This window comes from Protopterus annectens, chromosome 13.part0 (genome assembly GCF_019279795.1).
Source record: "Protopterus annectens isolate FY-2018-M chromosome 13.part0, PAN1.0, whole genome shotgun sequence".
Taxonomy (NCBI): Eukaryota; Metazoa; Chordata; order Ceratodontiformes; family Protopteridae; genus Protopterus; species Protopterus annectens.
In genome coordinates, this window is record NC_056747.1 from 396,531,233 (window position 1) to 396,548,827 (window position 17,595).

The window sequence follows — 17,595 nt, forward strand, 5'->3', positions numbered from 1 at the left end:
CTTAAGGGAAAATTTGAACAGCAGACTTGGCGGAGCCAGAAAAAGTTTAACCTTGTTTAACCGGCGCTATGTGCCTGACCGCACAAAGCTGTGCAAATCGGATTTTAAACAGTGAACTACAAAAGAGCTAGAAATGGTCCAAAACAACCTTAAACAGTGAACTACAAAAGAGCTAGAAATGGTCCAAAACAACCAATTACTACAGCTTCTTGTGCTGAGGTCACTTCCCCCAAGGACAGGTAGGCTGCTCAAGGCTCCCCACTCCCACTGGTGAGCAAAGAATCTTCCTTCTATCCAAGTAAGGTAATGGACAACACAGGAACTACACCACAGCCCAGAATACAGCAATGCCTGTAAACTGGTCAAAACTAGTCGAGGAAGGCGGGAAAACAAGGATTATTTTTTTTGTTTTTTTGGTAGAAACACACAGAAAATGCAGAAACAGTGATAAATTAGTTACACAGGCTAGCACATATGTCCCTTATACTATCCCCTCACTTTCTTAAGTGATGTTAAAAACCTTTTATACGCCATTTGATGATGTAGTGACTTCTATTGTCTATAGTGTATATATATTTCTTGTGTTATTAGTTTTTTTTGAATGTTTCCTTTTTGTATGTACTATTTGTTTTGTGTGTTTGATTGGATGTATCATTGTTAATATCTGAAAATTCAAATAGAGATTTTGGAGAAAAAAATAAAGATGACACGTTCTATCCCATTTGTTGTGAAACTAAAATACCCTATAAAAATCAAAGCAAACAACTAAAAGGGGAAAGTACCGTATAAGCTGGATACTGGCTTGCCTCTGCCATCATCCACTGATTTAGCTAACACCCATTTTTAAGGAAATACCCAATACTGTGGTAATAAGAAATTAACTTTGCTAAATGATGTTAATGTAAACTGGCTAAGTATACAAAAGGTTAACTTATCAATTGTCTAAACACTTAACAACTAAATAATAACTGATACCAAATCCCATTTGGGATGTAATTCCCTGTTAGACATAGCTGTAACTAATATTCTAGATGACTTGTGACAAATAGGAGTCTTACCTAACACACACAGATAAAAGGTGCTCATCCTTGACACTTGCAGCTTCAAAACTATTCACTTAATGTCGACGATCACAGAAACTATATGCTTTCCAGAAATGAATGAATCCATACTATTAACTAATAATGCTAGACGGGTCATTTATACAAAATGACAGTAACCCCATCTTTGCCCTATCAAACTTCTGAAATCTCATAATCCCTATTCAAAGCAAGCTCTGTCAATTAACCACAGGAGACTTACAGTTAAAAAAATGGTTATCCCCCCCCCCCGACTGAGAAACCAGCTAAAACTTAGGAGGGCATATCAAGAACTGAAAAACAGCCTTTCCAAACTCTGTTAATACTAAACACAATGACATGAAAACCGTCAGTCTGAATTTCTGAGATACGACAAAAATATTTTCTTGGGCCACCCTAAACAATTCTAAAAACACATTAAAGAACTTGACAATCTAATCTTCAAAATCACCAGCTTAAGACAAACAAATACTGGAAGGCATAGCTAACCTAACCACAAAACTAGTGTCACTTGGAGGACAAACGTTACTCGCACATGCAATCCACCACTTTGACAATTCAAGCAAACTCCTTAATGTCATTTTAAAGTAATCCTTCATAGTGAAATTTGTCTTTAGCTCTTATGCCCATTACAGCCAAGATCTGTCGAACTGGTTCTTGCTGCACGTCACTTGTGCATTTCTGTTTTTGTAATTTAATGACTACATCAATAGTTTATCTTACATATGTAATTTACTTCTATATTGTATGCCCTTGTGCAAGATTGCAACATTTAGATCATAGTATATAATGTGTGAAGAACCGTTACATGTAGATTACAGGTATTCATTTAACAATTTACAATTTATACTTTCTGTATATTTATAGCTAGGTACGTGTTTGTCATTGCTATATTCTCAGCATTCCAAACTGCACTACAGCTGTCTATCAGGTACCTATTTCATCATGTGTGCCTCAGTCTGACAGGTCTCTTACAGTTTTTTTCCCCTTACCATTTCAGCTTTTTTCTTATGTTCCCATATCTACACGTGTTTTGCAGTGTATAGCTCCGCTGTACTAATACTCTATTATAGAGTTTTTTTCGGCTGTGCAGGTTTCCAACCTCTCTTTTTTCTGACTCTGTTAACAGACTATCTCAGTTTATTATTAATTAGATTCCTCCGCAGTCTATATTTCCCAACAGTACTATTTTCTGTGACGCTGTCTATATTTCCACGTATTTGAAATGTTTTTATTTTCTCTAAGAAGTTCAACGTTTTGGTTCAAAGTTATTATTATTATTCTTTATAATTAACTTACATAAAACTTGGACAAGCTTTCTTTGCAGGTCATTTTACCTTTGATGATAGCATTCATATATATTCATATAATGGGGTACAGTGTTCTGTTTTTCTTCACTCATATTATCTACAAATTCAATTAATTTCTTACAGATGGTCAATATTAACTGGTTAACAGAGTCATCCAACTTATAATCTTTCATTACATATTATAGCAACTTAGCTTTTCCTTGTTCAAAGCAATCAGACCATAATACTAATTCATTCCTTTTTAGTAAATTCATTTTAACATTGTTCTGAATTTCCTTAAATCTAGAGGTGTGTGTAAAATCAAAACAAAACATAGTGGCAAAGTCTGCAGCACTGCTCAGCAGTCCCCAAAATGCTGCAGGAACATGCAAGTAGCCTCTAGTCTCTAACCTGACTATGTTTAAAAAAGGCAAAGTGGAGTCATATGCATCTGAGTTTGTGCAACCACAAAGTATCATACCTGACTATCTAACATCGTCTGACACATCTTATCACCACAAAGCACTCAACATTTACTAAAAGTTGGTACTCACACACACAGCAATATTTATTTCTAGAAAAAGCACCCCACCCCAAAAAAAAATAACCCTGCTGTTATACTGCATGAGGAATGAATAAATGACATTCAGGTGTAATACTCTAAACAATGCACAGCAACAGCAACAATTCTAAATAAGATAAACCTGAATATTTCATTAATGACTTTTATCCACCATATAAATCAAATGTGAATGCATTCATTTAAAAACAATGTAGGTGACAAAGCATTTTTCATCAATCCAAACTTGCCAACAATAACAGTAACAGGTGTAATGACCCTGCTGGTTAACTAGGTTTGGTTAGGGTGATGTCACACTCTGGAGAGAGTGGTTCTAGACCTGTGAACCATAGACCTGCTCATACTTTCTTCATTATGGCACTGGCACTTGGAATGAAGGCACAAGGCTGGACTCTGAGCTGGTCAGATAAAGAGACCAAGATAATGCTCTACCTTCTCATACCTGGATAAGATGTGAGAAAACAGGAGGGGGCCTATCCTCCAACAAAAATACAGTACACTTTCTTCAGTATAACCCCCTTGATGAGTATCTCTGTGTTTCCCTGTTTGTTGTGTTTCCCCTTTTGCAATCTTTCCTATCTTCCCCATTTTAATGTTAATGGGTGTCCACATAAGGATACCCCTATAGAAAACATATTCAAATCTTTTGTATTTTTTATTTATTATTAATAAAAGCTGTGGAGGCCACTAGTTGCCTTAAATCTTTCAAGTGCACTATGCATAACCTAGTTCGTCAGCAATATCTGAGTATATACAAAGTGATACAAAGCCTACAGCTTTCATGTATTCCTTCTCATATATTTAACTCAGCTTTAGGTACTTTACTCTTTTGCTATAAATATGCATTTTTATCAAAACACCTTTGAATTTCCTTACAGTCAATGTGAATAATCTATGCTGCCTGTATTTGCATATAGGCATAGCAACCCTCATCAAGGATAACTGCTATGCAGGTGAGAAAGCCAGAACTATGAATACAACCTTTAATTTGTTGCCTTCCTTCAGGGGTGGGTAGCCTGCCAATGACATTTTTTCCTATAACTCCACTGTCAGCGAATTATACCATTAGGAACCATATGGATTAAAACATTATTAGTATCTCAACGTTTCCAGTTTTATGGGGAGGATGTACAAAGTGCTGGTTTGACACCAGGCAGCAACTCATTAATAGTCACAATAACTACAAAGGTATACAGGTTGTGCACAATTAAATAAAGAACAATATACAGGTTGTGCACAGTTAAATAAAGAACAATGCGAGGACGATAAAATCACCATTAATGAAAATCTGTTAATGTTCACTTACTGTGTTCATCTCTTCAGTTCCCTGCTTATAGAATCAGCACTGTGTTAATGAAGCCATCTGCAGAAAAGAAGAAAGTTGCAGAAGTTATCATGTGCAAAGAGAAAGCAGGTATACTAACCTATACAATGAGTTTTACATTGTAGGATCATCCATCAAAGCAAAGCATACTTGCAAAAACTGACACGATGGAATGAGTGCCTGCAAGGCATTTAACCAGGAGTGATCAGGCACTTGTGCCAAGTGTGCATACATTGGTAATACGAAAACAAACTAGAAATTAGGTTAAATGTTTAAGAAGTTCTGGGTAATCTTAAAAATATACCTACAAACCTACCACAAGCAGTTCTGATTTACCAAATTAAAACAGTATCCACACATGAAAAATTATATATGGAAGTAATCCAGTTGAGAATATGGTATGTATATTGAAGTAATCCAGTTGAGTATATGGTATGTATATGGAAGTAATACAGTTGAGTATATGGTATGTATATGGAAGTAATCCAGTTGAGAATATGGTATGTATATTGAAGTAATCCAGTTGAGTATATGGTATGTATATGGAAGTAATACAGTTGAGTATATGGTATGTATATGGAAGTAATCCAGTTGAGTATATGGTATGCATATGGAAGTAATCCAGTTGAGTATATGGTATGCATATGGAAGTAATCCAGTTGAGTATATGGTATGTATATGGAAGTAATCCAGTTGAGTATATGGAAGTAATCCAGTTGAGTATATGGAAGTAATCCAGTTGAGTATATGGAAGTAATCCAGTTGAGTATATGGAAGTAATCCAGTTGAGGATATGTTATGTTTAACTGAACATCCTATCCTTCCTTTCCTTCAAACCATGCTCAGTTTATAGAAGAGGGAATACCTACTGCACATTTTCCTTATGGCTCTGTAACATTCTGCAAAGTGTGATTCAGTTCAAACCATTGGCTGTACTTAAAAATGGAGCTCTTAAAACCCAGAGAGATTTCATTAAAAGGCCACACTGCCTCTGCTAGTCCTCTTACATATACAAATGCAAACAATGCTGATGGAGGTAATGGATAGAGGTAAACGTACTTACAAGTGTGACCATCTTTCACCTTATAAGAACTATCTGCACAGAGCACATCTCTTCCATATAGTTACAGTTTTAACTCCAGAAATAAAATCTCACATTCTTTTCTAAAATTATAGCTGTTTCCTGTCAGGTGACAGTTAAACACAACTTACTACTGTCTGTCCTACCAACAAACATTGTCTTGGCTTACTCTGCTGTAACTCCTACTACAAAAAAGTAACAAAGAAAAAGGAAAGATGACAAAAACAGTAGACAAAGGAAGGTGTAAGGAAGGAAACAACATCCTGTCTCAGGAAAAAAAGGAAGTGAGAGAAGAGGAGATATTTGGTCTAGATAAAGACAGAACTAGAAGATATCTAGCCTAGATAAAGACAGAACTAGGAGATATCTGGCCTAGATAAAGACAGATCTAATGGTTGTGAAGAAATGAAGCTCCGCAAGAGCATAAAGGGAGGATGGGGTAAAGATGCAAAAAGGTCTACAAGGAAAGCAGTCCGCGAGGCAGTAAAGCTTATCTAGTAGACATAGAGAGGGGGAGAGAGGAGAAATGATGTGGATGCCATAATTCAGTCCTCAAATGACTCACAAACTACAATACAGAAATTAAGTGATAATGCTAACAAGGCTCTTGGATGCATATATTCGGAAATGGACCCAAAATATTATAGGGTTTCCCATCAAATGCCATACAGGCAAATGGTAAGCCCAAATCTGGTACACTTTTTCCATTTTCAGACGTCATATGAAGAAAGAGAGATTAAATCAGTAGAATGCACTTTCAGAAACCAATGTAAGGAGGTTGGGTTACTGCAGAAAAACTTTGCTGAGCATGTATAAACTGAAATGTGGAACAGAAAGTGGGTATATAATATAGGCAAGCTGCAAGATCAGGTGGGATGGTTTGTACCTGACATACAGAAATACCACCTAATGGAAGATGCCAGAGTCTTGCAGTACACTACCAGAGTATACCAGTGGAGGAATACAGTGGTTCTGGGGAAGGTGAGTTGCATAAGGGTTACCTAAAAAAAAAGAACATGCTCATATTAATAAAATTCCAGATGCATATATTTAGATGTTAACCCATTAAAGCCAAGTCTGTCTCCAGGCATTTCTGAAGTTACCTCCTACTGCACCTCTAGGCATCAACTATTGCTTGTGCATATTTGCATTAATAAGGCTCAAGCCACAACTACAGTTAAAGGTTTGTCTGTGATGTAATAGCCAGGTGTTACATGTGTAAATGTCTGTGAAAATAGTCTATATGTTTTCTGCACACTGAGTCTGGAGATACGGAATTTCATTCAGTTTTTGCACTTGTGTGATTTCTGAATGTCAATAAAGTTTATTTTGACTTTGACTTTAACACTGAAAAGAGCTGTACTGGGGGGAATAAGTTAACATAATTAATTAGTTTTTATGCATTTTAAGACCATTGAATGAAAAGTAGGCACTGCAAATGGATAGATGGTTGCCTTCAGGAACTGTATTGTTCAAGTAAACTAGCTGAAAAGGAAAAATAATTACCGTAACAACATTTTACTCACTGACAGCCAATCAGTGGCAAGTGGATCAGTTGCAAGCTTAAACTTCACCCTTCTGGGTCTTAACAAGAGAGAAACAAACAGGGTCAGTAAAGACCAGGACAGGATAAAAGACCTTATGGTGGAGTAAAAAATGTGTGCATAGTTTAAAGTCTGTGTGTAGAATTGTAGCTACAGGAACCTTTCAGAAACCAACAGGGGCCATACTGGGGGGTGTTACAGGCATCAGCATCCAGGATCCTCCATCAGTTCCTGAATGCTATGCTCCAACATGCCAGTTACTATATATATTTTCCCTGTACTCCTGAGGACAGGGCCACAAATATGAAGGAGTTCTACCCAGTAGCACACTACTCTGAAGTACTGGTTGCCATAGATTGTACACATATAGAAATGAAGGCACCACCCGGCGAACAAGGAAGGGTAGAAAGGGCTTCCACTCGATTAACTGCCAAGTCGTGTGTAATGCCAAGAGAATCATCTTGAATGTGTTTGCTGGCAACTCAGGCAGTTACCATGATTCACATATCTGGCACACCTCCCAAATGTATCAGATGTTCACTGGGGGGATATCACACAGTGTCATTTACTGGGGGATGCAGGTTTTGCACTGGAACTGTGGCTGATGATGCACATTAGAAATTCTCACACACACCTAGTGAAAAATGCCATAATGAGGCATAAACTCAAACAGAAATATCATAGAGCATGTGTTTGGGCTGCTGAAGTAATGCTTCCTGTGCTTAGATACATCTGGGGGAGCCCTGCAGTACAACCCATGTACATGTACTGAAATATTCACTATCTGTGACATGCTACACAACATCATCCTGAGAAAGCAGCTTCAGCAGGATCAACAAGGGGAAGGGGCATACATCACACCACCAGTGGCAAGGCCACCACAGCCACATACAGATGAGGAGTCAGAGGGGGAACCAGCAGCTGCTGTGGGTGTAGACAGACATAGGCATGCTTAAAACATTCTCACATTGGCTAAGAAGCAATGCATAGCACACTCACTCACCACCTAAGGGTCTAAAACCTTCATCCTATGTACATACATATAGTAACATTGATGCCAGGCAATGCTCACAACCCTTACCTACCCATGGATTAGCAGTGTGCTGCTAGTGTCAGAAAGAGTCATCCCTGAACAAAAACTGTTGCAACTGCTGGATTTACAGGGTAAGTATTAAATATAGATTGCATTTTGTAATAAAATAATAATGAATTGCCTATTCTTGCATGTTGTTACTTGGTAATGCAAGCAAGTTTAAAGAGGGGTGATTTGTCCAGAAATTACTTTCACATGTAACAGCAGAGACGTATGTGACTACATGTGTCCTCTATCAAGTAGTAAGCCTCAGGCATCAAAGATTCATACAATTAATACCTCTCAGCAGTACTGCTCACTGAAATGTCCTCAGTTTTGTATCATATTTTTGTAGTGGAAAATCATTAAAGAGAGAGTTAGAAAGAAATGAGACACATTTCAGTTTCACACTTCACAACCCTCAGAAGGTTATTAAAAATACTGATGCAAAAAGATGTTTGATTCTGTCAACTGTCTAAATTTTTAAGACCAAAATATGTCAAACGTACAATTAGCAAAACATCACAAAATGCAGATACACTAAGCCCTAAGCCAGCTATGCACCTTGAGCATCAGACACAAATGTTCTGTATCCCTGTATCCAAAATATAGAAAACAAGGATACGGCACAGTTATCATCTAGGCTGACACAAAAGGTCAGTGAGTGTGTGTGAGTAAGAAAGAGAAGCAGGCAGACATTCAGATAAAGGAACAAATGGCCAGTGAGACAAAATGAGCTTTAAGCTTCACAGCTGAACCATGTAACTGTTATGTGTGTGTCTGTATGGGTCCTCCAGGTAAAACTGGTGTGTGTGTGTCTACATGAACACTGTCAAGCTCTGTGCTAGTTCTATGTCTTGGTATGTTGGACAGGTGTGAGCCATGCATGGTAGAGGTGGCAGTTCATCATTGTCATACTCGACCACAAGAACTGTCTCTAGCAGGAGTTGCAATGGCACATCCACGCCCACAGTCAGATGCATTGCTGCTACCTGAACATGACTTATGTCTGATGGATGAGTTCCCATCACGAGGACACCTAGGACCATGACCCGATGTCCTGCCATGTCTGGGTATGGACACTTCAAACACTGACGGAGCAGTGGAAGTAGTGCCATTATGGAAGCATGACTGGTACAACCACATTGGCTAACAGCAGATGATGTGGCTGACATACACCCACGAGGGATGCCAACCCCCTCCCAGCAAACATTCCATCACAGACACCGCATGTTCCAATATGTCATTCATCTGATCCATTGAATTGGACAACGGTGGAGCCAGTCATGCATGTCAACCTGTGCCACATCTATAACCCTAAACATGTCTATAGGAACATGCCTGTGCTTCCATGATAGCCCTAAATAGATGTTTAGTGAGATGGGAAGGCACACCTGGATGAGGTGGAGGATGGACAGCAGCCTCCTCCAAGCACCCTAACAACCCTCCAATGTAGCACCTTACCCACACTTTGGTCACAGCCAGAGTCTACTTGCATTGAAGCTGCAGTAACCACACTTCCCTGATCGAGTGTCTCACCCTCCACCTGTCCAATATCTGAGGGTTCAATGGAATGGGTCGGCGTAGGCTTACTGGCTGTGTCCAATGGAATTACAGGGGATGGCTGAATGTCAGCCTCAGTGTCAGATCCAATCTGTGCACCCTCTCCCTGACTGTGCTTCTGTTTGATCACCATCATCATCAGAGTCTGCTGATACTCTGACATCAGGTGGTAAGAGTCCTACATTTCCACTGTCAAGATCACCTGTGATAATAAGTGATAATAAGCAAGAAACACAGGAAAGGAATTAATAGCTGCACTACTATAGTCAAATGTATGCTAACAAACTAACAGTGGTACCACTGCTACAGACAGTGCAGCAATACACATGACAGTCCTGGCACCCACATTCCAATATGGATAAATTATATATTTCTTTGAACTGCTCATCAACACTGACAAAAAATATTTGGCTTACCATGTACAGATGATGCTATGCTTTCCATGGCTGATGGTCCTGGAAGAAGTTAAGCAAAAGATCATGACAATTAAATGTAACACAGGGAGTTAAAACTTTTTGCCCTTTTTATGTCCATTAATGATACTTTTAACAAGAACTTGGATGGCAAGCCCAATCTAAGCCCATCTGTAATTAATCAGAATGTGTTGTTAACTGCATCAATCTAAAACTCTCCTCCCAAATGAATTTACTGTTAAACAGGACTTATGTATTGCTTTTAATATTTCACTATACAAAAATATTTAACAACTGAGATACATAAGCCTACCTGGAAGCTCCTCCTGGGACATACTTCTTCTTTCTAAAACAGCAGTAACAGTGTCAATGACATGCTGCTGTGCACTTTTCAGGGAGCTGTCTGGATCCTGATAGTGGAGAGGAACTCTCTTTGCTGCCAGTGGTGTCTCTGTAGCAGACCTCAAGGCCAGTACCCATCTAATCATGGGCCACTGCAGCTGCTCTCCTCTGTGCAAATTAAATCATGTCAGTGGCCCTATGGCACATCTGAACATATGTCCTGCTCTGGCTGCCTACTGCATTCATATCTGTAACTATATGCTGCCAAATTTACATTCTGCCTGACATATACCCATGTCTCCTCTCATGCAAAAGGCACCATGTTACCTAAAAGCTTCCACAAGGACCTAATTCTCAGGGTCAGTGAAGGGGATTTTTGGGGATTGGGACGCCTGGTGCCATAGTCCTAGGTGACCTAAAATAAAACAGAAGGATAATATACATAAGTCTCACATAACTAAACGTCCTGTTTCTAGACAACACATAAAAAGTAGCATTTCACTAGTACACACTGGAGAAACATAAAACAGTCAAGATACTGAAATATAAAAAAGGAATTGTGTAGTTGTAACATATTACAATCACACATTAAACAAGGTTGGATCGAAAACAAGGAGAGTAACAATAGCAAAACATCTTGTTTGTGCCAAAACAGAAATTTAACTTTGCTTTCCACTCTCTCAGAAGAACAGGCAAATGACAAATTTTGCTAATAAACCATCAGAGAAATGCTAAAAGTTTTGTCAAATGAACTGTCCCCGAAATGTGTACAGATTTAACACCAAACATTCCATTTTAAGCTGTTGCCAGTCATGTCTACCTGTGGCCAGCACTTCCCTAGAGGTGTGTATGGGCCATCCTAGAAGACTAAATCCCCTCTGTCATTGACAATATGGGACATTTACATTTCACAGAAAGAACAATAGAATAATGTGTATATAAAAACAGTTGTAACATTAGCACTTGTTATAATAGTTCATAAGGCTGTGCATCCGAGAAAGTGAAATGCCCTGACAAACATGCCCATGCCATCAGTACATTTCTAAGAAATGCATACAGATAAAAGTAGCATTTGTTAATGTGTGTATAATATATATATATATATATATATATATATATATATATATATATATGTGTATATAAATTTTAAAAGATTTTTCTTAATGACATTTTTGTATATGCAGTATGTAGCTGAAAAATGCAAGCATAACTTTTCAAGTTCAAAGATTTTCTGTGCAGATATATACCAAAGTAATATCCCCTTCTGTCTTATCCACATAAACAAGTCTCTTCACATTCAGGTTTCCTACCTACATAATTTCCTTTTTATGCTGTAGATTCAGGGCTGTGAGCATGGTGAAGATACAAATGAGGTGTGAACTCATTAGAATGTCTGAATCTCAATTACTTGGCTCCATGTAGCAGATGATAACAGAGTGCAAGCACTCCTTCAGTGTTTTTTGCTAATGGATTGCAACTGTGAATGATTACTGGTAGGGAGAAGGAAAACACAACAGTAATTCAGACTGCCCTACCTCTAGTGGGTGTGTCAGCCAAGATAGACTTACAAAATGTAGAAGTAAAGTGTAGATATTAAGAAGTCTCTCAGATCACACCTCTCTTCTCTCTGGCAATGCACTTGTACCAAAATAGTACCTCCAAACACCTGATCCACCACTCTATCCCTCTACAATATCGCTACTTAGGAGCTCTCTCTGACTTGCTGAATTCAACTGCTTATGCCTACAAAACTCCAACAAATAACAATCAAAACTGCTAGCCTACCTGACTAACTCCATACTTAATGATCAAATTGTACACAATGTTGATGTGTAATGTTTGTAAATAACTTGTACCATTGTGTTTAATATTTATTTCCATGCATTGAGACTGTATATACTAGGGGTGTCCAACCTTTTGGCTTGCCGGGGCCACATTGAGTGAACATAAATTGTCTTGGGGCCGCATATAAAATATATCATATAGTTAACTCTTTCGCTGCCGCGGACAACCAAAGTTGACCTCCTGGCTATACTGAAGGTGCATTCGAACAATCAATAAATGTAATAAATACCTAATATTTACCTTAAAATTCTAATTCTCTAATTTAACAGTTAAGTCTAACATCTTAGTTTATATATATGTGTGTGTGTGTATGGATGTATATATATATATATATATATATATATATATATATATATATATATATATATATATATATGTGTATATATATATATATATATATATATATATATATATATATGTATGTGTGTATAAATATATATATATATATATATGTGTGTATATATATATATATATATATTTTTTATATATACACATAAACAGATATTCACTTCAGCACAAGCATTTCTCACTGGGAAAACCACTCCAGCAGTCCAACTACGTAAAATATCAACAGTCCTACAATACTATAATACACAAAAATAAGCTAACAAATTTGCAATAAAGTATTCACATTACTGACTTAATAAAACAATTCTGAATAAGCTACAAGAGGGTCTCACCCAAACAAATGACTGGTGCCAGAAACATGGCCTCAGGCTAAATGCCAAAAATGCATCATCCCCTTTGGAGAGAGTGATGTCCCCACAAATTATCACATTAATAACAATGTTGTAAGCACACAATCAGCCGTGAGGTGCTTGGGCACCTAGGTTGATAGAAACCTGACTTTTGACCACCATGTTGTCTCCGTTGTATGGAAAGCTTTTTACATGGCCCACCTCATTAGTAAGGGTAGCTCATTCAAGGACAAGGAGGTCATAATATCCCTGTATTCTTCATTTATAAGAGCCATTACTGAGTGCAAAGCCCCTTTTGGCATTTGCCTCAGCAAAACACCCTCCTAAAAGAAAGACTACAACCATTTCTGACAAAAAAGGCCAAAGGACTAAGTTCACTTAGTTATTCAAACAGACTAAACAGCTTCTTGCTTTCCTCTCTCACTGGCCCCTATACATTTTATCACTGGCTTGCTTTCCAGGCTAAGAAAGATCCTTCCTTAAGAGATTTCCTCCACCTCAGAAATGCTGGTTATACTTAAAATGCTCACTACAAAAACCACAGCCTTCACTGCAACATAAACAAGCCACTTTTTATGGACAGGTCCTTGACACAAAAACTTCAACTTCTGTAAAAAGCTCCTCTCATTATCAAACAATATAGTTCAGCAACACAGCAACTGGATAGATAAATGTACTCCTTGAGTAAGTAGCATAACCTTCATCAAACCGGTTGGAAAATCCACATACTAACCTTTCGTAGCTGGATGGCTAAGATCTAATACTGGTTACTCAAGTCTACTTGCCCAAGAAGAGGGGCCTATTTAACTAAGAATTCCATTTGTAAAACTATATTCAGTACACATATTAAATATCTCTTTCACACACTCACAAAAGGAGCCCCTACTTGTAAAATAGGCAACCTCAGTAATCACATGACACACGCTCACTGAATGAAATTGTCTGGAAGTCAAAATATCAGAAAAAATCATACTAGAGATAGACTCATCAATGCAATTTCCCAGCACCAAAAGTATCATCAATAAATTAGCAAACAACTGCTTAGCAAAAAGTAAATCAATAAGAAATCTATAAACTCTCTAAGATCATACTACATAGTGGGTTAAATATATAACTTCCCTCCAATCTAAAGCCATTTGACATTCAGACATATTAATTTGTGCAGAAGTTATTCACAGACTGACAGTTTACTGAGCTGTCACATTAGCACTATATGCTTAAGTCCGAACCAATGAAGCATACCTGTCAATTCCAAAAGAATTAAAGTAGCTTAATAAGAAGGTTATTTGCAAGGTTACATGGCAGTTTATATTGGAAGTAAGCAGAGATACTAAAAAGGCTCTGTTTCTCGTAATTATGCTGAAAAGTCTTCCAAGGTAAATACAACCTTCTGATTTAGTATGGAACCATACCTCTCAACCTTAGAGCAAAAAATCTGGAGAAAGTGAAAAATAAAAGCGGGACACAGGCCCAAAAATAGTTATGCATCACAGACACCATTGAAACAACTGTAGCTGCAAACATTATACATCACTTATAATATCTCTATCCCATCATTGTCAGTTAAGCATTATATGGCTCATTCAATCCTGCCTTCTTTTGAAACAAAGAAAACCATGCTTTGAAATGACAAATGCATTAAAAATAATAAATAAAACACATTGCATCCACATCCTGCAACGTCCTACCCACAAACAACCACAGAGCTTTCACTGAAACTAGGGCTGCTTATTTCCCCAGAATGACAGCTCTCCCTAATTAAATCTGATGGTATACTATCTACCAGGATCTGGACTATCTGACATAAATTAAATTATGCCCTGCAAATTGCAAGTGCACTTTGTTTAATTAAACTATATGTCTAAGCCCAGTTACTGTATTTTTTTCAATAACATTCCAATATATCCATGTCCAGGTAACTTTACAAGACACTGGCAGTGGTAGACTTGGCATTCTCCAGATCCCTACAGGACCACACTCACACTGCTAGCATTGTCCATTAAATATAAATATCCATCCACTGCAAATGGCAAGGAGGTATGTCTTAAAAAAATCTACTTTTTGCATGCCTAGTACCCAAGTATAAGGTTTTGAAACAAAGAAACATATTCTCCACAGTCCGTAGGTCTCTGTCTTTGATAATCATCTACTGCTGCAGCCCTCCCAACACAAACACACACATGCACACTATAACCTTCAACATTTAAAAGATGACATTGTTCCCAGCTGATTTGCCAGTATTGATAAGCCACCAAAGCTATGCTTATTGTTGTCCAATCTGCCACTGCTTAGAACCCACCAATGACAAAACAGTACTGGGTGCTTTTTTGTTTGTCAGAAAAAAACAATACAATTTTATATGCTACAATCCAACAATGTCAATCCACTACTGACCCATTAACCCTAGGCTGCTGTCTCATTCTTACTCCCTGGAACTGCATTACCTTGGATGACTAATTTTATTTCCTAAGCAAAAGACAAAAATTGAAAGATGAAGCAAAACTCCATACAGATGAGAGGTATGATTTCATATTCAATACAACACTCTCTCTGTCAGGAAAGCTGCAATTTAATGAATGTGTACTTTTAATGTGCGATATATTTGTGAGCACACTTATCTGTGTTCAGTAGGTAGATTTTTTGTTGTTAGCCTCTTTGTGCATGTGTCTCTCTCTGCCATCACACATACACACACACACACACACTTCTACTTTCACATACACATTCTGCATAAGGGGATGGCTTTTCACTCCCAGTTTTTGAAGAGAAGGAACTCCATTGCTTAGATCTCTGCATTCCCTGGGGCTGTTGTCTGGGGGATCTGCTTCCACTGGGTCTGGTCTGAGCTGGCCTGGAGGGGGCAGGAAAGGACCAGTGCTTGGAGGGGCAATGCCTACTAAACCTCAGAAGCTGGACCTGTAAGAAGTCTTTAACTATCTGCATAGATTTAGCTTTTTCTTCCATCTTTTTTAAGACCTCTTCTGCCTTGGTGCCAAATAAGTTGCCTTTGTTCAAGGGAGCGTCCAATAGTTTGAATTTGACATGGTCTGGCAAGGTCTGTTCCTTAAGCCAAGCATGCCTTCTAATGACAGAACTGGTGACTGCTGCCCTGCAAGATGCTTCTAGGGCATCAAAACCACATTGTAAGGTGTGCTTAGTTACTTGACTTGCAGAATGCATTAACTCTTGTAACTCTTTATTTTCTGCACAAGCAGGAACAGAAGATATTTTTGTTTGAGTAGTTCCATGGTATGTTGCTGATATTTCAGCATGTGGAACTGACAATTTAATGCTCTAATAGCAAGAGTAGCAGAGGTGTATACTTTTTTACCCCATCTGTGTAATCCTTGGGAATCCCTATCTGGGGGTGTGGGATTCTTAGCTGAGGCTGCTTTGATTCCTTTAGGTCCTTGAGAGATGACCTCAGGGTCAGCAGTAGGATTTTTGAAAATAAATTTGTGAGAGTTAGGGACTCTATAATACCGGTCAGGATTTCTGGGAGCAGGAGGGAGGGTGTCAGGAGTCAGACTGGATTCCATAAAAACATCATCCACAACATCCAGGACAGGAGGAACGGCCAGAGGTCTGTACTGTGGTAGATCTAAGAATTCCCCGAGTCTCTTTTTAGACTGAGGATAGTCCTGACATTCCCACTGGAAATGCTCCCTTAAAGTATGTAGGGTTTCCCCAAAGGAAAAGTCCTCTGGTGGAGAGTCTGAAAGGATGGATTCCTCTGCATCAGAATCCTCAAACAGAGAGGGTTGCATATCTTCATATTCAGATGCATCAGAGTCATCGGACTCCTGTTCAGATAAAACTGCTGGGGACAAGTCTCTTTTCCTTTTGGAAGGGGTAGCCTGCCTTCCTCTAATAAGCATTATAAGGTCTTCTGCCATTTTAAGCATTTGAGACTGAGGCAAGGAAGCAGGTGCCTGAGCTTGGGTTGCCATTTTGTTGGGTGTGGTTCATACCCTGGGCCTTAGAAACTCAGTTGTTTTTGAAAGAACTGAAGACGCAAAAGAAGTCGTCCATCTGTGTGGAGTAACGATAGTGTGAAGTACTTCCTCGGAAGCCGGTGCCTGCTCAGCGGCTCCAGACCCATCCAAGGTAGAGATGTCCGCAGGATCCTTAGTCGAAGAAGAGTCTCGCAGCATACTGGACTCCAAAAGGGTCTCAGTAGCAGCCTGCGAATCCATAGAAGCAGGCATCAGGGGCTGAGAAAGCACCTCACTGAGGACCGGAGAATTGACAACTAGCTTAACGGAAGCATCATTGGCAATTTTGGACCTGAACACTCTGTCTCTGTCTTTATCCTTATTTTTTTTTGGAAGATCGGTAGTTGGACAGCTTACCGAAGCCACATCAGAATTCGAGGACTGAGAGCAAAAATATCTAGCTACAATAAGGGCCCGACGACGTATAGTTCTGGCGTTGAACAAAGCACAAAAGTGACAGCAGGGGACGTCGTGGTCTAGGCCTAAACAGGTGATGCAATAAGAATGGAAGTCTCGGTGTGGTATTTGCTTTCCACAAGTGAGACAATTGTTAACTTTTTCTGATATTGGTTAGAGCAAGAAAAAAGGATCCCCAATGGCGTACTTAGCTTTAGAAGACTTCAATTTGGAAGCAAAAACTAAGTTAGTGGTTGACCGGCGCTCATGCAAACTGCTTCTGCTTCAGGCTCCTTGGCAAGAAAGACTGATGTAATGGCATTGGCTGCCTGTTTTTATACCACTGATGACCTAACGTTAGTCTTGGAGTGACA

The 17,595-nt window shown here is 38.6% G+C and overlaps 1 protein-coding gene across 2 annotated transcripts in view; it reads right to left on the reverse strand.

Moving 5' to 3' along the window:
- MATK (megakaryocyte-associated tyrosine kinase) overlaps positions 1–17,595 on the reverse strand; it is a 716,676-nt gene that overhangs the window by 370,134 nt on the left and 328,947 nt on the right. For both annotated transcript variants that reach the window (XM_044054018.1, XM_044054017.1), the window contains one exon: positions 4,255–4,311. In XM_044054018.1, coding sequence (XP_043909953.1) covers positions 4,255–4,263 — 9 coding nt within the window. In that variant the 5' untranslated portion in view covers positions 4,264–4,311. The remainder of the gene's footprint in view (positions 1–4,254; positions 4,312–17,595) is intronic.